The 26,560-nt window shown below is 37.7% G+C and overlaps 1 protein-coding gene across 1 annotated transcript in view; it reads right to left on the reverse strand.

The window, feature by feature from the left end:
• Positions 1-26,560, reverse strand: part of puf (ubiquitinyl hydrolase 1 puf) — a 1,022,896-nt gene that overhangs the window by 102,291 nt on the left and 894,045 nt on the right. Inside the window, exons 70-71 of the mRNA XM_090376705.1 lie at positions 24,430-24,664; positions 344-448 (exon numbers count right to left, since the gene is read on the reverse strand). Coding sequence (XP_090232831.1) covers positions 344-448; positions 24,430-24,664 — 340 coding nt within the window. The remainder of the gene's footprint in view (positions 1-343; positions 449-24,429; positions 24,665-26,560) is intronic.

Raw genomic sequence — 26,560 nt, forward strand, 5'->3', positions numbered from 1 at the left:
TCTTCACTAGGTTGTTCAGCTATTCATAGTGCCTACTTATCCACTAATGAGACTCCACGGGTTCACTCTTATGAATTGAAACCATGGTCTGGGTAATGGCATACACTTTAAAAAAATAGCAGTATACTTATCCATTGTAGTAGTGCAATATGAGGCAATTCATGGCAAATGCCTCCACAATATAAGACTGATGCACTAAGTAGCAAACCTAGTTTTCTCACTGATACATAAAGCATAATGAGGCTTAATGCCATAAATTTACTTGAGTTTTTAATCAGAATTTTATATTAATTTTCAAAATGTTTACTTATTATAAAGAATTTGCCTATTAATATTTATATACCTGGGGAACTATTCTCTTGAAAAGCAGTATGGCAGCTTGCTAGCAATGGAACAATGGTAGACAAGCTTTCATTTGGATAAAGCAAAACCAATTCTTGTAAAACATCTGGAAAAAAAATAAAAAGTAATCACAATAAGTTCTCCATGTCATTGTTACTTGTATAACTTACATAAAGCTGTCACCAGCTTGGTGCTCTTACTTAGTTCCCATAAAAACAGACAACTGAATGAATCGGCACTAAGTGGAAGTTGCTATACACTTATAAAACAATGTAAATAACTGATTGGTTTCTATGACTAGAGCTTCTGGTCTATTTTAATACATAATTTTCTTATATAACAATATTAAAAATAACCATTTAAGCCTTTAAACCTGTTAGCAATTATATAAACTTTTGTAACATCAGCATGATGATGATGATCACAGTATTAAGTTTATTAAGTAAAAAAATTAACATTACAGTCTTAAAGTTGCATTTATGAATGGCCTCAACTCTAGGCAGTAAGGGACAAGCAGTGTTAATATACAACTCTGTGGTATTACACTGAGGGTAGTGGAGAATGAAGAGACCTAGGGATAATTGTGCAGTCAGATATGAAGTTTTCTGAACAATGCAGACAGGCTGCCAGAGCAGGTCATGGGGTTTTGTCAATGATATACGCGAATTTTTCTAACAGGCATAAGGAGGTGATTATTCCCTTGTATAAGGTGATGGTCAGGCCACATCTTGCATATAGGAGGTCGATTGTTGGAAAAAACTTCTATCTGTCATTGTGGAAGTTGACAGCTTAAATAAATTCAAGGAAAAATTGGACAAATGTTTAGAGCAAATGGATGGGTGAAATGGGAATTTTTTTTTTTTTTTTTTTTTTTTGGCTGATACTGTATAAGCTTGTGTTCTTGCAGCATATGACTCTACTAATGCTAATGCTAAATACAGAAGAGAAGAATACTTAAAATGAAGATGATAATTAATGTTAAGTTAATATACAGCTAAAGAAGAGACAATTAACCCTTAATTACATGCATGGTGTGCACATAAAAAAATATGGTGCTGTATTTAAAAATTATTCAAATGTTTTCATAACACTGTAAAATGATGCCTTTCTAGTGAATATATTCTCATTACACACCTGTTCTGTTTTGTGGCTGACTCCAATGCAGCTTCTGGAGTTTGTCACTTAGCATTCAATATGCTACATTTTTTTTTTTTTTTTTTGCCTGGTGCAGCATAAGCCTCAGGCTTCCTTGCACCATATGGCTAATAATAATAATGTCCAGTTATATAAGTAATAATTAAGTAATATTTAGCTTCAAAAAATGAACATAATCAAACTTAATAACATGGACACCTTCAGCAATGAGGGCAGTTTAAATACCAAATCTTTCTTATCAAATGTTCAAGAATATGGCACTGATGGAATATTCTTTGCACATCATTCACAAGTTTATATTCAAATTTAACATATTTATGATCAGGGGTATGTCCAAGCAGTGGTTACACTCCATGACTGCATTATTAAAAACAGTCAGACAGCACCTTACAGGTGCCCATACAAGCCTTCTTAAATGTAAACTTTTATATTTGAATTAAAAACTGAATTTAATACAAGTAACTGAATTTAAATATTTAGGAAATAAGATTTCAGAATTTAAATATTTAGGAAAGGGGATTTCAGAATTTAAAAGGGACGTGGAATAAAATTACAAATGAAATTACGAATACATAACATAATATCAAAGGCAGTACTTAAATTTGGTAGTGAAGTATGGACACTTGGGAAGAAGGGTAAACGTCTGGAAGCAGCCCAAATAATTTCTCAGACCACTAATGGGATTAACAAGACTAGATCACAAAGAAACACAGATATAAGAGAAAGACTAAACACCTCTAACATAATAAAAGAAAAGCAAAATTATCAGTTGAAATGGAAACAGCATGTAGAGAGAGAATGAGTAGGAAGAAACTACAAAAATTGCAATGAACTATAAACCTATTGGAAAAGAAACAGGGAATCCCAGAAAAATGGATCGAACAGTTCTTTGAAGAGATTTAATGGTACAGGCTTCATAAGCCTAAAATCCACTAAGTACAACAAGAAGAAGAATGTAAGTTATTTCCAATAAAACAAAACTTTTATTAGTTGATGCTAAAAAAAATTATAATCATAAAATAAAAACATGAAACTAATAGTCACTTCCATTTTGCAGTTCAGAAAACCATTAAGAACACAAAAATTCAAAATTATGCAATCACATGCATTAACATGTTTTGTAAACCAAATAAAGGAATAATCAGATTAATAATATCAATTAAAACAGTAAACCCTTTTACATCAATAAAAAACAACATCAACAGTAAATCCTTTTACATCAACAAAAAATATCAACAATAAACCCTTTTATATCAACAATAATAATAGTAATAATTGAGTCAAAAAACACATTTTATATAATAATTAAACATAAAACAAAGGGTACTGAATTTATTTAGCAAATGCATCAAGCTAGTTTCAGTATCATTAAGGTACCCAATCAGATTATTCAGGTACCCATTCATATATGTAACTAATCTATTGCTCTTCTTTGCACCTATTCAAGAGACCCATGTCCTTAAAATGTGTTCACACATGACACTGAATTTAAGAAGAAAATTAATATTTTTAAAATCCTTCAATTCAAAAGTACTGGAAACTGATTAAATAATGAGCATGAAAACCTGCGTAGAGTAATTTGCCTTTAATTTCATAAAGAATTACAGATTATTCTCAGATGTTTTGTGGTACTTCCTGTACCACTTCTTCAGTGACAGTAAAGACAGCAGAACTGGTAAATTATGCTGATACGATTTACATAAAGTTGCTAATTTTGATTACACATTATTATCTGTTAATTTAATTAAGCATTTCTTATTTCTTAAGGTTTAGTCTTGAATTAGTTAACAAAATCAGCCACTCCCCGACGTACGTAAGGGTTGCGTTCACAGAACTCTACTAAGTTGGAATTTTTCCCATGCTTCTGCAGCACTCGCAACTGTGCTGACTGAATTGATTGAATCAAAAAAAGAAATGTTCGACGAGCATGTAAATATAATTATTTATTGTATTTATTCAATTTTTTATCTCATGCGCAGGAAAAATTACGAAAGCATGCAATTTAAAAATTTCAAAATTATTAAATTACAAAAAAAAGAGAAAAGACAGGCATAACATCAGTAAGTTTCACTTTTCAAGCATCGTTGCCAGAATCGAAGTCTTCAACCAATAACACGCCACTACAGAAGTTGAGGGCTGTGGAGATTTAGAAGGGGTTGGATGCTCAACCTTAAGAAAGAACATATTAATGGATGACTGGACAGTGGATTTTTTCTTTTCATCGTAGATTTCTTTTCTGTAGCAAGCAAGCATATCATTTGTCCCTCTGTTAACTTTTAAGAATTGTTCACTGTCAGGATTGACTTACGCAAATTCAACTTTATGTAAGTTTTTGCCAGCCGGTGCAAACTGTAAAACTCCCTGAACAATGGTTTCATTGTTCAGGGAGTGTTTCCCCTAATGTTGGAAGTAGTCATCACATGAAGGTATACACACTTGCCACGAAGGTTGTACAATTTCTCTGTCTTGATATGAATTGGTCAACTGCATATTCCATTGAATCAGTTCTCGTAGATGAATTCCTGTAGGTTTGTTTTCAAGAGGCTTATTTCTAAAAAGGTTTACCCATTGAGGATCAAGGTATGACCAGATAGGATGAGATGGAAGGCTATATATTTTAACCACATAATTGAGGAGCAGCATCTTTCTCTGAAGGTGGAGTGGAGGTTCATTGGCCTCTATATATAAGCTTTGGACTGGCAAAGTCCTGAACGCTCCAAGTGCAATCCTAAGCACACTATGCTGTACTGTGTTGAGACAGGCTAACAGTGTCTTTCAGGCAGAGTCATAAACAGGGGCATTGTAATCTAATCGAGTTCTGATCAAGGCCCGGCAGAGGTGGAGTACAGTATAGTGATCAGCTCCCCACATCATAGATGAGATCACTTTAAGTATATTCAGCTTTTTCATACAGATAGTTCGTGTTTGTAGTTTGTTTCTGGAATGTCAGTTTAGTGGTCATGCCCAAGAATCGGATATTGCTGGTAACTGCTATCAGTTGATTTCCCAGTGATAATTCAGGTTCTGGATGTAGTTGGCATTTTTTACAAAAGTGAATGGCTGCAGTTTTGATTGCCAACAGACAATAACCATTACATGAAGTCCATGACACTATTTTGTTTATTGCAAGCTGCAGATGTCGTTCAATGGAATGCATATTCTGTGAATGGCAAGATATTGCAAGATCATCAGCATAAAGATAGATTTCTATGTTACTCAAAATGTTCTGCACTAAATTGTTTATCCTCAGAGTAAAGAGTATGGCACTGAGTACCGATCCCTGTGGTACACCTTCTCTTTGGACAAGAGCTTGTGAAACAACATTGTGATAATTCACTTGAAAAGTTCTATTTTAAAGGTAACTCTCTATGATCATTGGAAGTCGACCTCTGAGTCCTACGGTATACAGGTCTTGCAGAATACCATAGCGCCAGGTGGTGTTAAAGGCTTTTTCAATATCCAGGCACACCATGCCAAGATGCTCTTTTCGAATATAGGTGTTCCATACGTTACACTCAGCTTTCACCATAAGGTCTAATGTGGATCAGTTTTTGCAGAAGCCGTATTGATTACAACTGATGACTGAGTGCGATTCTATATACCATACAAGTCTATTGTGTACCATCTTTTCCAATGGCTTGTCCAAGCAGCTGGTAAGGGATATTGGGCTATAGTTGCATGGAATTGCATGGTCTTTTCCAGGTTTTGGAAAAGCTAGCACTGTTGAATGACACCACGAGCAAGGATAGTAGCTTTCGGAGAAGATTCGATTCAGAAAAAACAATAGGGAATTTAATGCCTTTTTTTGTCTAGGCATTGCAACATAAGGTAATAAAGGCCATCAGGACCTGGTGCCCCATTTGTTGGTTTGTTTAGGGCATCCTGTAGCTCCAACATTGTAAAGGCATGATTATATGGGAGTGATAGTCTTGTGCTAAAATTTAATTTGCCTTGCTCAGTCCTTCTATTATGTTGCTGAAAAGATGGTTCGTATGCGGCTATATCTGAAATTTGTGCAAAGGTTTCTGCCAGAGCATTAGCTATTTTAACTGGGGATGATAAGTCTTGTCCATTCCATCTTAGTATTGCAGAGGATGCTGGAAGAAATCTACCATTCAGTTTTTTTATTTTATTCCAGATTATTCTGCTCTTTGTGTTCTTCATTATAGTAGAGGCAAACTGGGTCCAAGAATCTTTTTTTGCCTTTTTCCTTACAAATCGCACTTTTGCTTTTAGTTTTTTGAAATTTATAAGGTTCTCAGTAGTTGGATGTTTGTGAAACAGGTTCCATGCCCTGTTTTTCTCATTTTTGGCAAGTTGGCATGTATCACTCCACCAAAGATTGGCATGTTTAAAAGAACCAGTACGGATTTTTGGTATGGCCTTGTTTGCGGCATTTAGAATCTGAGATGTGATGTGCTGTGTGGCATCATCGATGGAATGGAATTTGATAATTTTATCATGAATGAGATACTTAAAGCAAATAACTTCCAATCAGCCTTCGAAAATTTCCATTTTAAGCGGGAATTATTTGCCCGAGGGATTCTAGCTTTTGGATTTCACAAATTATCAGATAATGGTCACTGTTTAGCGGATTGTCCAGAATTATCCAGCGGATGAGTGGATACAATGTTGGAGAGCAGACTATAGCCGTAGTTGTTCTAGTGAATCAGCACCAGTATTCAACAGTGTTAGATTACATTTGTCAAGCAGCAATTCCAGAACTTTTCCTCATCTATATGTATGTGGGGAGCCCCACATTGGGTGGTGTGCATTAAAATCTCCAAATAAACAAAATGGAGGAGGGATCTGTAGCAGAAGTTCTTCTAGGTCATTATAAGTATATTGTTTGTTTGGTGAAAGGTAGATTGAAATTTTATTTCAATCTACCTTTTAGTTTGTTAACATGATTCCTAAGGAGACATGTGCTGCTACTGCTTCTAAGGAAGTCTGCAGTAGAATGTGTTTAGTAGGGACACTTGAGTTTACTAGAATGGCCACACCTCCCTGCACAGTGGTATTGTTATTTCTATTATGCTGACAGTATAGTTCTTGATTTTTGGAATTACTTGCGGTGGTAGATTAGTTTCTTGTAAACATATGCTTACTGGACTATACTGTTGGATTAGGTCATAGATATCATCGATGTTGCTATGGAGGCCTCTACAGTTCCACTGTATGATGTGATCCATTATTTGGTTTTAGCAGTTGAGTTTGATTCAGTCTGCTTTTTAGGTCCAGTCTGTTTTCGTATCTCCACTTTTAATTTTTTTTTTTTTTCGAGAAGATAGGCTGTGTCCATGTCGTCTTCTGCGTACAGATCTAAGATTGGCTCATCCGGGTCGATGTTTTCATCTGTATCCATATTTGTTACCGTTGGCCGACTTTTCTGCATTGGGACTGCTGTTTTAGTTTTTATTGTTTCTGAGGAAGACTGCAATGCACTTGGCGGTACTGTAATTGGTGTGTTGTTAGCACTATCTATCGCATGCTTTGTTTGTTGTTGTTGTTTGTTTTGTTATTTGGTTTTTAGGAGCACTAGCAACTAAGACCATATTGCTCTGGGAATATGCAGTGGTCATTCCCTGACCTTTCCGCATCCTCCGTATTTGGTGGTGACGGGATCGAACCCCAGTCTAATCAAGAAGCGTGTGATACACACTGCTGCTCCTTCCCACCTGGCTACGGAGGCGCCGACCTCTATTGCATGCTGCTCCTTAGTAGATTGCTATGAGGTTGAGAGTATTTCTCGGGCCCAATCTGCAATAGACATGGATGGGGGAATTGGCACGTCAGTTTGAGTGGCTGCTAACTGGTATTTCTTTGGTGCTGCTGCATAGGTGTGTTTAGGTGTAATAAGCATAATTTGCTTCTTTGCCTCTTGGTAAGTCACTTTCTGGTCTACTTTGTATTTTGGATCTTCTTTCCTGTTTTCCATAGTTCACAGGACTTTAAATAAGTGGGATGTTGGCCTTGACAGTTTGGACAATGTGGTGTTTCAGCATCGAATTCCGTTTGTGTGTGGGATTTTGAATCACAGTTTGGGCACACTGCATCCCCTCTACAGACAATCTGAGAATGCTCAAACTTTTGACACTTATAACACCTGATGGGATTAGGAATGTAGGGTCTTATACGACAATTGAGATAGCCGGCTTTAACGCTCAATGGTAAATTTGGTGTGCCAAATGTAAGGAAGATGTACCATGTGGGAACAAGCTGACCATATTTTCTGATCATAATCTGCTTAGCACATTTGACTTTTTGTTCTTTTAACTCTTCGACTAATTCATCTTCTGTGACATTGATCAAATCTCACTCAGTGATGACCCTTTGGAGGAATTTAGTGTTGCATGTGGAGTAACTTGCACAGGAATACCACGAAAGGTTGAGAGGTTCAGCAGAGTCTCCGATTGCTTACGACTCACACTTTCAATTAGTAAATCACCTGATCTTAGTCTTTTCACCATTTTAGGTGAACCTGCTGAGCTTTCCAAACATATCTGTATCAGAAATGGGGAGAATGTACTCATGCATTTGTTAGACAAGGAGTGGAAGATAAGGAAAGATGGACATTCCTTTTGCTCTGTGTCAGTCCGTAGTCTTTTTGGCTGTGATGTGTCATAGTATTAGTATTGGCCGAATGGTGCAAGAAAGCCTATGGCTTATGCTGAACCAGTCAAAAAAAAAAAAAAAAAAATATCCGAACAAAACTATGATAAAAACAAAAAAAACAAAAAAAATAAATAGATAATAATAATTAATAAAAAAAAAAAAAAAGGGAAATTAAACCTATCATCCTATTCGCTTCCCTTATCCGAAGGTACTAATATCCAGATGACCTTTGAATTTCCCCAAACTGTCGGTCTCTACCACCCATGAAGGCAACTTATTCCAGTAATTTATAACTCGCTGGCTAAAATAAAACTTCCTGCAGTCCAATCTAAACATTTTCCCCCGTAACTTGAATTTATGTCCCCTAGTTCTAGCATCATTTATAATCTTGAAAATTTCGTCCTCTTTCATTTTACTGATGCTTCTCAGAGCCTTAAACACCTCAATCAAATCTCCTCTAAGGTGTCTAGTTTCTAAACTCTGCAACCCACATATTCGAAGTCTTTCTTCATAAGGACGCCCTTTTGCCGATCTCACCAGGCGAGTTACTCGTCTTTGCACCCTTTCAAGAAGCTCGATGTCTTTCGTTATGTGCGGTCTCCATACTTGAACACAGTATTCCAAGTGTGGCCTAACATAAGTCTTATATAATGGGATTATCACGTCCCTATCTCTACTTGCAAAAGTTCGATAGATCATCGATAGGACACCATGGGCCTTCCTTGCAACCTGTTTACAATGCTCAGAAAATTTCATGTCTGACCGTATCGTAACACCCAAGTCCCTTTCCTCCAGTACTTAGTTGAACTCCACCAAGTGAATAATTTATTTTGGGATTACTGTTTCCCAGGTGTAAAACCTTACACTTTGTCATGGTCATTATCATTTAATTTAGGACATGAGTGTCGAGGCTCAATTAGAGGGAAATTGTCAAATTCCATGTTTGCTCCTTTTAGCCTTGGGAGAGGAACTTTCTTCTCCCAGGTTACCGGCGCCGCCATGCGGAGGCAGGAGTGGTGCCACCAGTGACCAAGCGGTTGTATTTTACATTAGTTATTAATTTGGTAAATAAGATTAATAATAAATAGATAACTATGAATACTTACACTTCTGTAATGCTGTCCTTATGATACCATCAATCTCACATACCAAGACAGTGGTTTACAATTAATGTTTTGCACTGTACTCTTAAACTAAGAGAATTTCAAATTAAAAGGAGTTTAAGTGCTCATCATTTTGCAAATTTCCAGTTCCGGATATACCTGTGCACCATGCCGCTAAAACAATATTTAAAATTCAAAAGTATTTTTTTCATTGACACATTTCATTGTCGTTGTGCACATATGTGCAACTGTAATGCAAGTTGTAGTTACATGAGTTCTTGGGGAAGCAAACAAAAATGTAAAATTTAAAAGTGCTGCATAATGCAGCTATATCCCACACATTTGCAAAATTTAATTATAGCTTCATTATAATAATATCTTCTTGTAGCTGGTTTTGGTTTGGTAGTCTTTTGAATTAGACAAGCTATTCACAAGTTGCAGGACCCAATTCAGACTATCACTTTCAGTATAGACATTAGCATTAACATTAGTAGAGGCATTTGATGCAAGAAAGCAAGCTTATGCAGCATCAGCCAAAAAAAAATAAATAAGTAAAAAATAACCACTTCCACTTCACCCCTCTGTTCGTTCGAAATACCTGTACAGCTGATCCTTAAACTTATTTAGGCTATCAACTTCCACGAAAAGGGATGAAGCCTGTTCCACCAACCAACCACCCGCTGGCTAAAGGCAAATTTCCACACGCCTATCCTACATCTGTCTTTCCTCAATTTGAATTTATGCCCTCTCAGGTGATTATTCTGAGCAAGAGGAAGAATCCCATCAGCATTGAACATGCTCAAACCATTCAAGGCTTTATACACCTCTATCAGATCACCTCGCTGGTGCCTAGTCTCCAGACACTGTAATTTGCAAAACTTAAGCCTTTCTTCATAAGAGCACCCCTTTGTTCCATTCACTAATCTTGTTGCCCTTCTCTGTACTCGTTCCAGCAGCTCTACATCCTTCTTGAAATGAGGCCTCCAGGCCTGTATACAGTACTCTAGGTGTGGCCTGACCATTGCCTTATACAAGGGAATAATCACCTCCTTATCCCTGCTGGAAAAATTCCTGTATATCATTGACAATACTCCATGAGCTACTCTTGCAGCCCGTCTGCACTGAATATTGTTTTTGAATTTCCCATATTATATTGTGATGTTTAACATCACACTATAAGGCACTGTCTGCACTGAGCACTGTCTGCACTTAGGCACTGTCTGCACTGCTCAGTGAACTTCATATCTGCCTGCACAACCACCTCCCAGGTCCCTTTCATTCTCTACCACTGTCAGTCTAGTACCACAGAGTTGATACATTGCTCTGGGGTTGCTATTTGCAATATATGGTACTTTACATTTGTCAAGGTTAAACTTCATTTGCCACTTCTCAGCCCATATGCTCAACCTTTCCAGATCCTGTTGCAGCAGCATAGTGTCAGTAGTGTCAGTGACAACCCTGCCAAGCTTCGTATCGTCTGCAAACTTGGACATTAAGCTTGATATACCATCATCAATATCATTTATAAATAGAGAAAACAGTAATGCACCCAATACTGAACCCTGAGGGACCCCACTAATAACATTAGTCCACGATGAGCAGTGTCCATTGATTTCCACTCTCTGTCTTCTCCCCCTCAACCACCCCTTTATCCATAGCAGCAATTTGCCTCCAATGCCACACTGCTCCAATTTGTGCAGCAGTCTTCCATGTGTAACAGAATCAAAAGCCTTTCTAAGATCCAAGTATATAATATCAAAGTTATTCCCTGCATCCAGTTCTTTTGTGACTGCACCATGGTATCCAATCAAATTGGTCAGGCAAGACCTCCCCTTAACAAAACCATGCTGTGTCCGAGCTATAACTGAAGTCTTGTCTAGATGATCCTGCAGTGCTCCTTTAACCAGTGCCTCCATTAACTTTCCGGGAACAGAAGTTAAACTCACAGGTCTATAATTACTTGTGTCAGCCTTTGATCCTCCTTTGTGAATTGGGGTCACATTTGCACATTTCCAGTCTATGGGTACCTCCCCTGAGTCCAAGGAAGCTCTCATAATTATGGCTAAGGGTTTGCTTACTTCCTTTGCTGCCTCCTTTAATATAACTGGATAGATCCCATCCACCCCAGGTGCCTTTCTTGTGTTTATATTCAACAATTTCTCCTCCACTTTACTCTCAGTTATTACAAGATTCTCTAGCTTACTGCCAGAGTTGAATACACCTCTGGCATTCCCCTCGCTGAATAACTCCTCATGTGTGAATGTTGATGCAAAATATTCATTTAGTTTGTTAGCCAACTGAGCAGGATCATCAACAGTTCACCCATCGATATCAAGTGGCCCAATCTGATTCATCCCCTTCCTTCTAGAGTTTACATAAGTAAAGAACTCGTTGCTGTTTTTCTTTACATCCCTTGCCAAAGATTTCTCGTAATCTGCCTTCGCCTGCCTATCCTCCTTTGTAACTTGGTTACAGATCAACTTGTATCTATCATAGGCTTCTGTGTCACATGTTAATTTGTATGTATCCCATGCATTTTTCTTCTCTGCCATATGTCTCATTAGTTCATCTGACATCCATTTAGGCCTAAACCTTGAACAATATTTCTTAGTTGGTATGTAAAGCCTACTAGCTTCCAAGATAAGTTCTTTGAACGTCCCATTTTGAATTTGCTGTAGGTAACATCATCAGTTGGTCCCACTGTATAGAATTTAAATACTGTCTCAGACCATCGTAGTCGCCTTTACGAAAGCAATAACCCTTCCCTTTACCCCTAATGGTAGTTACCTCTTTGAGTAAATCCCACTTCAGCACACTGTGATCACTGCCACCTAGTGGTTCATTTATCTGCAGATTCTTAATGCATGAAGAATCACTACTGATAATCAAATCAAGAGTATTACTCCCCTAGTTGCCTCCCGAACATGCTGATGTAGAAAACAATCATCCAATAAATCCACAAAAGCCTTGCTAGTGTGTGAGTGACCAGCCCCCAAATTCCAGTCAATATCTGGGAAATTAAAATTCCCCATTATAAGACTCTCTGATTTACTGGCCCACTCTATTTCCCCGTACAGTTTCTTATTATACTCATCAGAGTCATTAGGCCTATAGCACACTCCTACTCTCAATTTTGATCTCCCAATGCTTATGTCACACCAAACTGACTCGACACTGCACTGCACTGTCCAGCAATGTCGACTGGCTTCACTTCCTTGGATTTTATGTATTTCTTAACTAACATAACCCCTCCTCCCTTCCTATCTTGTCTATCCTTTCTGTAGACATTGTACTCCCCAAATTCCAGTTCTGCATTCCTTATATCTGTGTGATACCACATCTCTGAAATCCCAACAATATCTGCCTTTGATGTTTTGAGCAATACCTCAAATTCATCAAATTTATTTACTAAACTCTTAGCATTGGTGTACACCCAAGTATACATGCATCTGTTCTTTTTCTTACCTACCCTAACAAAACCCATGTGTTTACTTGTACCCCAATGATTCCCAGCAGTCTCTGAAATATCATGCATCTTATTTCCAGGCTGCTGCTCATTCCAATAGAAGCAGTGCAAGAATCAGTTTCACCTCTGCCAGTGGGTACTGTTAATCTATTAGTCCTTGTATCCCCCCCCCCAATCTATCAGTTTTCCGACCCACCTAACACTGCCTCGATAGCATCAGCAAACATTCTTGCACCCTTTCTATTTAAGGGTGTCCCATCCCTGTAGAAGCAGTCTCTCCTGTTAACAAGTACAGACCAGGCTGAAAAAAATTCTACCCCTTGAGCCTTGCACAATCTTTCCAGGGCTGAATTGATTGACAGGGCTCTCATCATATACTCCCTCCTATCGTGTCTGGGCAGAATTGCAGACACTTTCAAATTCGACCCTAATTCATTGTTTTTTTTTCAACAGTGACCTGTACTTGTTAAGTAATTCCGCCGGTCTCCTACTCTTAATATCATTAGTGCCAACGTGTACAACTATATCACCTTTTGTGTCCTTAAAAGATGATATCCGCTCTACAACGTCATCAACCTTTTCCCGTGGCAAACGTATTTTGAATAATTTAATATTGAATTAACAAGGCTATATTGTAGAAACAGCCAAACTATAGCAATAACCCAAGGAGATCCCAAAGAATAGCCCAATTTTGAGTCTAACGCTATAACCCAGAGATCTTTACCGATGTACCTAATCCCAGGCAATCAAATAATAGTGACATGTTTCCAGAGTATCTAGTTAGCATTATTAGAGGCTTATGATGCAAGAAAGCAAGCTTATACAGTATCAGCAAAATAAAAAAAAAATAAAAAAAGAAGCCCTTCCCATTTCACTGATCCATTCGTTCCAAATGTTATGCATATATAGCTGTTAGGCAACAGTTAGGCATATACAGCTGTAGCCATACATAAGAAATAGTTGTCAGACTATTTCTTAAGTATGCTTACCACTATATATGCCTGAAATAGAAACAAGATCACAAGTGGTTAAGCTTAATATTAACTCTATTAAATGTTCAATTTATGAGTTTTAATTTAAAATTTAAAATTGTTGATTAAATTCATAAAATAAGAGCAGCCATGTCTAGTAAGAGAAGTGAATGCGAAAATGTTGCTAAAAAGTCATGTAGATCTATCACATTGAAAAAAAAAGATGGAGGTAATTTGTAGAATGGAAGATGGTCAGACACTTCCTAATATGTGTAGAAGTGTGAAATTGCCCCCATCAACTGTAAGTACCATATTGAAAAATACAGATGGGGGGGAAAAAAAAAAAAAAAAAAAAAAACAATCAATGTAATATGCTATGATAGTAAGTGCAACACAAGTGAGTTATAACAGAAAAAACTTTTAGAAAAAGAAATGGAGAAATTATTGTGGGTGGATGACTTAAATAAATAAAAAAAAAAAAAAAAAAGCATGCGTTCGCATGAAAGATGCTTTACGTGAAAACATCTTTGATGAAAATCAGAATGGTTTTAAAACTAAATGGCTAGAACTGAAGTTATAAACAATGTAATGTTTTATGCTCACGCCCACAACTTACTCTACCGAATCAACTTTAGTGACTGAGTTAGCATCATTTAGGAAGTAGTGGGCATGAGCATAAGCTCAAGCCCGCTACTTCCTAAATGAAGTCTCACATTTTCATTACCAATCGGCTACTTCCTAAATGTTGTCTTACATTTTCGCTACCAATCGGTTTTACTTCAGTCCAAAATATTTAGTATGAACGATGTAACGTTTTATTCTCATGCCTGCTACTTACTCTACCGAATCAACGTTAGTGACTGCATCAGCATCATTTAGGAAGTGACGTAATTTGTGTCATTTCTGTTTCACATTTTCACCAATGGACCGAACATTGATTGTCAGACTGAAATATAGTAGGTGCCGCCAAAGATGTTTTTACATCAATGTTAGTGTCATTTAGGGACTGATGTAATTTGTATCATTCCCACTTCACATTTTCGTGACAAAATGGTTTTACTTCAGTCCAAAATTTAGTAGGTGCAACCAAAGCTGTTTTCACATCAAAAACATTCCACTGATGCAAGCTGTTATTACTGATAAGTACAGATGCTGAGGCAGCTGCAGAATTTCAAGACATTGTAGAGGAGGGTAATTATCCTCCTGATCTCTTTTTAATGTTAACGAGAACGGGCTTCATTGGAAGAAACTGCCATCACGAACCTTCATTGCCCATGAAGAGCAGTCTGCACCAGGTTTCAAGCATGCAAAAGACAGGCTAATGCTTCTGCTGGGTGCAAATGTCTCTGGCACTTTAAAATTAAAACCAACGTTGGTATACCTTTCAGAGACACCATGTAATCTGATGGGCCTAAACAAAGCCACGTTTCCAGTATACTGGAAATGGAACAGGAGGGCGTGGGTGATGAGAAATCTTGAATTTGTAAATAAACTATTTTTGTCAAGAGAATGAGTTACCAGTCAAGGCTCTTCTTCTCTTGGACAATGCCCCTGGTCATCCTGCAAATCTTGCTGAAGTCAGAACATCTCTGGATGTCAATGTTGTTTACATGCCATCAAACACCACTTCAGTTTTGAAATCAATTGATCAGGGGGTAATAGCAACCTTTAGAGCCTATTACCTCTGCAAAACCTTCATGGAAAAGGTGAAAATTTTGGACAAGTCAGACAAAACTATCAAGAATTATTGGCGCTCGACATTTTGAAGAGCATTAATAACATCAATGCAGCTTGAAAGGAAGTGTCAGTGAACTGTTTGAATGAAGTGTGGAGCAAGCTTCTCCCACAATTTATGCCCAACTTCAGAGGATTAGAGCTAGGAGAAAATTGTTGAAGATGTTAGCAGGCTGGTGCAAGAAGTGGGATTGGAAGAGGTTACAGCTGAAGATGTAACAGAGCTGCTGGATAGCCATGGACAGCAGCTTTCCAATGAATACTTGGAAGAATTGCCTAAAGAACTAAGCCAACAGAAAGAGGAAGAGAAAAAAAAATATGAAGGGGGCCCCTCTAAATCTACGAATACAAGCAATCTACAGCACCTAGAGTACTGTATACAGGCCTGGAGGCCTCATTTCAAGAAGGATGTAGAGCTGCTGGAACGAGTACAGAGAAGGGCAACAAGATTAGTGAATGGAACAAAGGGGTGCTCTTATGAAGAAAGGCTTAAGTTTTGCAAATTACAGTGTCTGGAGACTAGGCACCAGCATCCTTTCAGCCATGCAGACCCTCACTGATGAACTCTGCGAGACTAACCATGACCAGGAGCAAAGTGGGAAAGTTGAAAGGATCGTAATTGTATCCATTAGTCCTTATTCTGAGTTCTCAAAGAAAGAAAGAGGAAATTTCGACAGTCAATTCTGCATGCTTTCTTCAAAAAAAGGGAAGATCCTCAACCAGTTTGATTTGATTTCAGTTTTTATGGCACAAGGACAACTAAGGCCATGATGTGCCAAGTCATGATGTGCTTTTAAAACATCAATCACAGATGCCTTGAATGCATATATACCATTAAAAAAATACTCCACGAGAAGGGTTCCAAGTTGGATGAATAGTGAAGTTGCCGCATTACTTGAGCAGAAAAAGGTGGCATGGAAAGGTTACAGAGCAATAAAAAGTACTGAAGCCTATAACAGCTACAAGGTGATCTGTAATAGAGCCACAGAAAAGGTTCGACAGGCAAAGGCAGTTTATGAGAAATCACTAGCAAACAGAGCAAAGAGGGGGGGGGATAAAGAATTCTTCACATATATAAATGCCAAGAAGAGCAGGACAAACCAGATCGGACCTTTACGTAAGGGAAAGGGGATAGTAATAAATACACCAGCTGCCGTTGCAGATGAACTCAACAGTTATTTTGCATCGATATTTACAAATGAAAAAAGTTTTGTGGCAATGGGAAATTGTGGGAGCGAAATTAAAAAATATGTAATTAATGATATTGAAATTTCGCAAGATTATTTAATGAAAAAACTTTCGAGCCTACAGACCAGTAAGACTCCTGGAGTTGATGGAATATACCCTATAATCTTAAGAGAGGCGGCGAGCAAGTGCATTGAACCATTGAGGCTAATTATGCGAGCATCACTAGACTTTGGGGAGATTCCCTTGGATTGGAAAAGTGCAAATGTATCTCCCATACATAAGGGTGGCTCTAAAAGTGAAGTTGGAAATTATCGACCTGTCAGTCTGACTTCAGTAGTAGGGAAAATCATGGTATCAGTGATCAAGGGTGGAATTCAGGATCATTTGGATCGAATTGAAATTCTCAAGGATACTCAGCATGGTTTTGTAAAGGGAAAATCATGTTTAACAAATCTGGTTCGCTATTTCGAAAGGGTCACTCACAAGCTGGATTTATGGAATAATTTCGACATTGTTTATTTAGATTTCAGCAAAGCTTTTGACTCAGTCCCACATGAGCAGTTGCTTTATAAGCTGGAACAGGTTGGAATCACTGGGAAGATCCTTAGATGGATAGAAGGATGGCTTCAGGGCAGGAGGCAGAGGGTTGTGATAAATGGCTATTCCTCAGATTGGGTTGAAGTAAGAAGTGGGGTTCCCCAAGGATCAGTATTAGGACCACTGTTGTTTTTAATTTTCATAAACGACATTGATGAAGGGATAGAGGGCGTGATGTCTAAATTTGCAGATGATGTTCAAATTGGTAGAGTAATTAATGATCACTGTCAAGCTGAGCTTCTTCAGAGAGACCTAGATAGACTTCAGGAATGGTTAGAAAAATGGCAGCTGTGCTTTAATCCAACAAAGTGTAAGGTGTTGCACCTGGGAAACATTAATCCCAGAAAAACTTATTCACTTGGTGGAGTTAAACTAAACCCAGTACTGGAGGAAAGGGACTTGGGTGTTACGATACGGTCAGACATGAAATTCTCTGAGCATTGTAAACAGGTTGCAAGGAAGGCCCATGGTGTCCTATCGATGATCTATCGAACTTTTGCAAGTAGAGATAGGGACGTGATAATCCCATTATATAAGGCTTATGTTAGACCACACTTGGAATACTGTGTTCAAGTATGGAGACTGCACCTAAAGAAAGACATCGAGCTTCTTGAAAGGGTGCAAAGAAGGGTAACTCGCCTGGTGAGATCGGCAAAAGGGCGTCCTTATGAAGAAAGACTTTGAATATGTGGGTTGCAGAGTTTTGGAAACTAGACACCTTAGAGGAGATTTGATTGAGGTGTTTAAGGCTCTGAGAGGCATCAGTAAAATGAATGAGGACAAAATTTTCAAGGTTATAAATGATGCTAGAACTAGGGGACATAAATTCAAGTTACGGAGGGAAATGTTTAGATTGGACTGCAGGAAGTTTTATTTTAGCCAGCAAGTTATAAATTACTGGAATAAGTTGCCTTCATGGGTGGTAGAGGCCGACAGTTTGGGGAAATTCAGAGGTCATCTGGATAGTACTTTCGGGTAAGGGAAGCGCATAGGATGATAGGTTTAATTTCCTTTTTATTTATTTTTTATTTTATTTTTTTTTATTTATTAATTATTATTATTTAGTTATTTATTTATTTATTTTTATTTTTATCATTGTTTTGTTTGGATTTTTTTTTTTTTGGCTGGTGCAGCATAAGCCATAGGCTTTCTAATACTTAGTATTCGTTACTAATACTAAGTCCAACAACAGCCAGGGACTTCATCAGAGAAGTAACATCTTTGCCTTACACCACTGTCAAAAAAGATCAATGGAGGGGCCTTACACTGGCACTTACAAAAACCTTCGGTCTGGGCTTCAAACATATCAAAGTAAATGTACAAAATTTAATTTTTTAATTTAATTTAATTAAATTTAGTTTGGTTATTTTATATTGTATTACATTTAATTGATTTATATTCATAAAAATCCTGTTTTTACATTCACAGCATTAATTTCAGAGCTTTAATTACAGACAGTTCTCGCTTTACGAGTTCCCAGGTTTACGAGTTTTTTTTTTTTTTTTTTAAGTATCAAGTATCAACAAAATCGAAAATATGAACATTAATTGCAAAAAATGAATGTTAAACATTCAAACTACCACATCCAAACCATGTGCATAGCTATACAATACGGTGTACCCCACTTTATGATATTAATCAGTTCAAGAGACACACCATCATATCGCTAAAATATGGTAATGTGAACCCAATAACACATTGTTTTTTGGTAATTAGTTTCAAGATCTCAGAAGTTGAAATTTTCGCTCCACAACTAAGCTATTCATCACTCTAAAATGTCATTTTTATAACGAGCCTGGCCTTAAGACTATATAAAAGGTCGTGAACATGGTTTGTAAATTGTATCAGTTACCAATTGAAATCATCAAAATGTACTACACTTTCATTGTTATCATATGTTCCATTATAATAATCAATTTTGAACGCTTTGTGATATTTTTCTAAAGCACCTTTCTAGAGGTCACAAACATAAAACAATAAAAACAATTTGCACTTTCCGATTTATTGGGCTTCTCTGTTAGTGCATCTAATTATAAACGGGTAGTAAACTTGATCTTATTGCATTTACGATAATACTGATTGTTGGAATACTGTGGGTTTTTACGTTATTATGGTAAATTTCACGATTGTATGCATAAGCATACAATTGTGAAATTTATAATTAAAAGAGAAGATTATCTTGGAAACAAATGCCTCTTGAAACATTTCTGAAGAAGATGACTCCTTGTGCAACAAACCAATGAGTGCCAAGCCAATAATGAGTGATCAATGAGTGTGCATTTAGTCGATAATGATGAAGAATAAACATTCTTTAACAACTGTAAGTAATAAATAATTTCTCTATTATTATAATTTGCTTGATTTTACAGACTATGTTTTCATTTCTTTGGATAAATCAATCATTGTTTAAACATAAACTAATTAGCTAACTAATTTCGATGTTGATAATGTAACCCCTACTTTTAACATTATGTCTATGGGAAAGAAATTCCCGCTTAATGAGTGCGTGCTAGGAATGAATTAACTCATAAAGTTGAGAACTACCTGTATAATAATATTGCATTACCTATGTCAATTTGAGAGAGGCCTGCAACGTAACTCATCGACTTACATTATATAATTAGGTTCATTTTACACAGATTTTTTTTTGACAGTTCCTTAAGGAACGGAACCCCATCATAAACTGAGGGCTACCTGTATTATGTTTGAATATGTGAGTGTTCACTGGATGCCTTTCAAGGATTGAACATTTTTATGGGCTGAAAAATATGTAGAATAACTGATAAAGGGAAAATCCATTCCTTCTACCTGAAACTGGCTAATGAGGAAGCCTTGAATGAGGAACTTTTGAAGAATTCCTCCAGTCTCTAATTAATAGAATTTTAACTCAAGCATCTTACATAAGTGGCTGTTATTGTTATTTGTTTTTTTTTTTTTTAGAAGCATTAGCAACTAAGGCCATATTGCTCCGGGGATATGCGGTGGTCACGGGCTCGAACCCCGGTCTAATCAAGAAGCGTGTGCAACGCACTGCTGCTCCTGCCCACCTGGCTACGGAGGCGCCCTACATAAGTGGCAAGCAGCAAAATCATAATACTGTAATGGAGGATGCAACATTTTGTATGAGAAGCTATGCTGAATTTCCCAGTCGAAAGGAAAAATATTAATTGAAGAAAGAACGATTTTTGCAAAGCTTTGTTAATTTTTTTTTTTTTTTTTTTTTTTTTATGTGAACCCCAAACACGAGAGGTATTAGAACCTATAGTACTTAGTACCGTGCTTGGGTTGGAGGTTGAGAAGACGAAAGAAGATATTTGTTGACATTGGACTTGAACTTCTGTAGATTGTAACTTTCAGGAAATACGTATGAAGGAAGGTTGTTCCAGAAAACGGCAGTTGAATGAATAAATGAGGAAGATGAAAAGTTGGTTCTGTGGGTTTGAAGTTGGACAGTAAATGGATGTTGGCTGGTGGCGGCACGTGTTCGGACTGTTTTGAAAGAGAGAGCGGGAATTATAGAAGCCAATTCAGAAGAACAGTGCCCATGGAAATATCTGTAGAAGAGGCATGCAGCAGAAACAGTACGTCTATGAGAAAGCGAGTGGAGAGACTCTGTTAGAGATGAATCATTAATTAACCTAACTGCCCTCTTCTGAATGGAATCAAGAAGCCTGAGAGAGGTTTTGGGGGCACCACCCCAAATGTGGGAACAATATTCCATGGCAGGGCGGATTTGCGATTTATACAGAGTGAGCAGCTGTTTGGAAGAAAAGTAACGCCGAGAGCGAAAGAGAAAACCAAGTTTTTTAGATGCAGAGGAAGCAATATTTGTAATGTGCTTGTGCCAAGAGAGATTAGAAGTCAAGGTAATCCCCAAAAGAGATATATCCTTTTGCCTAGAAATTGGAGTGTCACTAAAGATAAGCATAGGAGCAGAAGAATCCTTTTTGCGAGATATAAGACAAGACTGAGTTTTAGAAGGGTTGAAATCAACTAAGTTGTCTTTGCCCCACTGGAGAATTACCTGAAGATCGGCATTTAAGGAATTGGTAGCAGATTTTCGAGAAGTTGAAGCTGATTGAGCAGGGCAAGGTTTCTCAAAATGGAAAGTTGAATGCAATGTGCTATCATCGGCAAAACTATGGATAGGATTTCCAGTCAATGGAAGAAGGTCATTGATATACAAGAGGAAAAGAGTGGGGGAAAGAACTGAACCTTGGGGGACACCGGCATTAGTGGAGAAGTTAGAAGACAGAGAGCCATCTACCATCACCCTCAGTGAGCGATCAGAGAGAAAACTGGATAACCAATTACTAAAAACAGTTGGCAAACCATAAGATGGAAGCTTGTTTAGAAGACCTTTATGCCAAACACGATCGAAAGCCTTTGAGATGTCAAGAGCAACTGCTTGTGTTTCACCGAACCTTTCCATTGAAGTAGTCCATAAATGGGTAACATAAGCCAGAATATCACCAGTGGATCGACACCGACGGAATCCATACTGGCGATCGTTGATCAGACGGAAGGTTTCTAGGTAGTTTAAGAGTTGGCGGTTAATTGATTTCTCCATTACTTTAGAAAGAGTAGAAGTAATTGCAATGGGACGATAATTGGATGGGAGGGATTTGTCACCCCTTTTAGGAACTGGCTGGATATGAGCAAATTTCCAAGCAGAAGGAAAAACACCTTTGGAATAAGAAAATGAAAAAAGGCGGCAAAGAATAGGAGTAAGTTCAGGAGCACAGATTTTGAGAACAAGTGGAGAAATACCATCAGGACCTGGAGCTTTCTTAGCATCAAGATTCATCAAAATCCTTCTGATATCCTTTTGACGGAAGACCACAGGAAGCATTGAATGGACCGTGTTGGGAATGGTGGGAGGTGTTTTACCAAGTTCATTAATACATGAGCTGGAAGAAAAATGGGATGCTAGCAGGTCAGCTTTATCCTTGGCTGAAGTGACAACAGAACCATCTGGTTTGGTCAGAGGTGGAAGCAGAGATGGGCAAAAGTTGTGGCCAATAGCTTTGGCAAGAGACCAGAATGCTCGGCTACCATTAGGGCAAGAAGCAAGTTTTCTACTCTTAGCCTGTTCAAACTCTAGTTTGGACTGATTAATAACTGCTTTACAATTGTTGCGAGCTTTGGTGTAGGCAGAAAATGAAACTGAAGAATTAGAAACAAGCCAATTACGATATGCAACATTCTTCTCTTGAACAGCCTTAGCACATTTATTGGAAAACCAAGGTTTAGATAAAGGACGAGATTTTAAAGTGGAGTGTGGGATAAAGGATTCCATTGCTGCAAGAATAATTTCACTGACACGATCTGAGCAAACGTTGACATCAGGAGTTTTGAAACAGTAATCCGACCAAGGAAAAGAAGAAAAGAAGTCTCGCAGGTCATCCCATTTTGCATTCTTGTAATGCCAAACAACACGAGGTTGGGAATAGCCATGAGATAAAGGTTCCATTGGAGAAGAGACAATCACCAAGTTGTGATCTGAAGTGCCTAAAGGACCTCTCACTTCGACCGTGTACTTAGAAGGGTTGTTTGTGAGAAAAAGATCAAGCGTATTGGCTGTATGATTAGGATTGTCCGGTATTCTTGTAGGTAAATGAACAATCTGTGCTAGGTCATTAGTAATTGCAAAAGCCTCAGCATCTCGACCTGCTGGGTCGGTGTGACTAGAAAACGGAAGCCAGCTGGAGTTGTGAACATTAAAATCACCAAGGAAAATTACCTCACTGTTAGGAAAGTTGGACTGGAGAAAGTCAAGTTGCAACGAGAGGAAGTCAAAGAGCTCCAAGTGATTAGTGGAGTTGGGAGAACGGTAGAGACAACAGATGAATTTGACACAATGAGGTAGAGAGATTTTAAGCCAGAGAAGATCAAAGAGAGGAGATTCCAAATTGCCAAGTCTCTGACAGGGAATATCAGAACGGACATATGCACAAGTACCACCTTTGAGGCGAAAGGAATCATACAGCGAATAATTTGGGCATCTGAGATGAACAGTAGTTGAATCAGCCGATAACTGAGATTCTGTCAGAAAAAGTACATGGGGTTTGGCAGACTGCAAGTGGAAATGGACATCGTTGAGATTAGAATTGAGACCACGTATATTTGTGAAATGAATTAGGAAATCCTTGGGAGGTTTAGATCTTTTCGCAGATAAGCTTGTTCTATTAGTTTGACAATTCATGGTGTATTCAATAGAAGAAAAAGTGGGTGGGACATGCTGTATGAAGTAATGAAATTTTTGGATATGGCGTACATGTGGGAAGAATATACCCAGATCCTTGACATAACGTGGCCTCGACAATGCTCCCCGCATACACACTACTCGGACTCCCTCCAGTCACTATCTGGCAGAGTAGAGGTAGCAAGATTATACACTAGCTGATCCGGAAGCCTCCTAGAGAGTTACCAATAGGTTCGGTCCGGTGTACTAACTAGCGGCCGGCCTGCGAAAACCGTTTTAGAGCTGTACCCTCGAAATGTAAGGAATAATTGCTGAATCTATTGAGAGAAATTGCTCTAAATCACTTTCACTTCACAAAATCTGCACATGCTGTAAAAGGAGGAAAAATTTTAGTTTTGGTAAGAGAACTAAGAAGAGAACTACAGTTCTTAGTTCTGCTAGAAGACGACTTCACCTCTTCAACAAGCTGCCCTGGGTTACTTGTTGAACAACTTATTTTCATGTCTACTTTAACAGCTGAAAAAGTCACACCTACCAGCAAGCATGTCAAAACATTTACAGGCACACTGGCATATGATAAATTAATAAGTTCCTTGCCTGACTTACACCAAAATGAAAACGAAGCTTAGAGAATTTTGTATGGCTCCCATATCTCCCATGAAAAATATTAATTAATGATGATGCAGCTGGAGGGGGGGTTCATACTTGAGAAATATAAACCCATAGAAAAGCAAAAGATTTCAAATTTTTTTTGTAAATTTCCACAAAATTTACAGAAAAGTTACTATTTTTGGTTGGTGACATTAACTAAAGTGCCTGCTAGATGGTTAAAAACTCTCAGCTCAAAAAGAAAAACATAATAATAAAACTAAATAAAAAATGAATAACAGTTCAACAAGAAATTAAACATTTTTCACAAGTCTTCTTGTAGAATCAATTAGATAAAATTGCTTAGAAAGATAGGAAAATAATTACATTTGAGAGATTTCTTCGTTAATTTTAATCAATGAGAGAGAGAGAGAGAAGAAAGAATTAAAAAAATAACATATTTACCAATGCAGATATTTCTAACTTCTGGTGGAGTATATGAGTTTAGTAAAGTAAGTAGTTTTCTAATATTATCAATATGATCTTTCCAGCCACTTAACCACTGCCTCACTTCTGGTGTATCATGGCTACTCCTAGCAGTTTTAAGAAGATCTTGAACAATTGCTAAAAGATCTACCATATCTCCTGTTACATGACATGCAGTAGCTTCATGGTACATCATGTGGAGTGTGTGAAATGCCTGAGAGGAAATAAAGAAATTTCAGTATGGGGGGAGAAGTACCAAATTGGGAATAAATGGGTAATCTTGTTCCATTTCAGTTTTAAAGGCATAAAGTTACATCAACATCATCAAATTTTTATATGAATACAGAATTAAGCATAGCATGTGGGAAAACTAAACATTAACAGTAATCAAAATTTAGTAAAAAATATTGCAGTAGATATTAATAACAGGGAGTGGTTCAAATATGAATGAGAATTTTATAAAATTTTATTGGCACTAAGTACCAATAATACAAACTTAGTCTGGTACTCTTTGTCTCGACATTTTTGGCGTCTTTCTGTTCTCCTCCAAATTTAAAGACGTTTGTGGCTGTTGTCAGTATTAGCAGATACTGTTCAGAAGAGGCTAGGGTTAGGGGGAATCTCTCTCTCAAGAATTGGTGTTGAGTCCACTTCTGTTTCTGATTTTCTTAAATGATGCTGATGAAGAGATTTGGGCAAGGTTTGATTTGCAAAATTGTGAAGATAAAAGAGTGGAGGTTTATCTCCATAAGGAGATAAAAGATTTATCATCCTCATGAAGCAGCACCACCAGGTGCTGCTCCATGAGGATGATAAATTTGGCTTCCATGGGGTTTGGGATGTTAAGGTAAGTGGAAACTGTTTTTAAAGGTGAAAGATGCATGGTTTTATGATTGAAAAATGATAACCCCAAATAATAACTTATGCACTAAAAGAGATTAAATTAAAAACAGTAGAGGAAGAAAGGGATTTGGGGATTATATAGACAAACATTAAATTTTCTGTGCAGTTCAGACATATGGCAAGGGGGAACATTGAAATGAAATCCTTTCCTTTCCTTTAAATGTCTTAGAGAAATTCAGAGGTTAGCACCTGTATTGGTACCTAAGAAAGGAAATAAGAGGGGCATTCAATCAATCAACCTAAAGCACTTAACATAGTTATATTTCAATGATGCATGATTTATCATGTTCCTACATATCTCAACTTGAATCATACTAATTTTGATCCCACTATGTTTTTAGGTTGTGCTGCTGTAGCAGAAAGAAGGAAGACACCTGCATCAAATTATGAATTTGCTGAAATTGGAGCATCGATCAGTTATCAAGTTTCTCACCGAAGAAGGAAATGGGCCAAAGACCATTCATGAAAGAATATTGGCTGTGTATGGCAACAGCGCATCTTCACAGTAACAGGTGAAATTTTCGTCAAAACAATTCAAGTGGGGTAGAGAGTCCATCGAAGATGATCCACGTCCAGGAAGGCCTGTGACAGTGGCCAATCCAGAAATGTGCCAAGCTGTGGAAACCCCTGTGCTGAATTACAGACGTTTAAAGATGTCACAAATCTCTAGGGAATATGACGTATCTGAGGGAACAGTTATAACCATCCTCCATGAACATTTGGGGAAGAATGAAGTAAGTGCAAGGTGGGTTCCCAGATTTCTACCCCTATGCAGAAGCAATTAAGAGTACGGTGTTGTGAGGAGAATTTAGGAAGGGATCCTGAAACTTTCATCTCCAGAATTGTAATGGGTGATGAAATGTGGGTTCATCCCCAACCAAAAAATTTCGGACACAACCTACAGTTGGCAAGATTATGGTCACCATTTTTTTGTGGTGCTGAGGGAATTTTGTACATTCACTACTTGGAACACAGGCAGACAGTCATTGGGGAGTCGTATGCATCCCTACTGTACAACATAAGGAGTCATAAAGGAAAAATGATGTGGAAAACTTCCCAGAGGTGTGCTGCTTATTCACAATAAGGCACCAGTGCACAGGTCACATGTTGTAGCTGCTGCTGCTTTGAGACACTATGACTTTACAGAACTTACCCATCTGCCTTACAGTTCTGATCTGGTCCCCAGTGACTATTTCCTGTTTCGACA

The sequence above is a fragment of the Mastigoproctus giganteus genome, chromosome 6, assembly GCF_048544385.1.
Source record: "Mastigoproctus giganteus isolate SK-2022 chromosome 6, ASM4854438v1, whole genome shotgun sequence".
Taxonomy (NCBI): Eukaryota; Metazoa; Arthropoda; class Arachnida; order Uropygi; family Thelyphonidae; genus Mastigoproctus; species Mastigoproctus giganteus.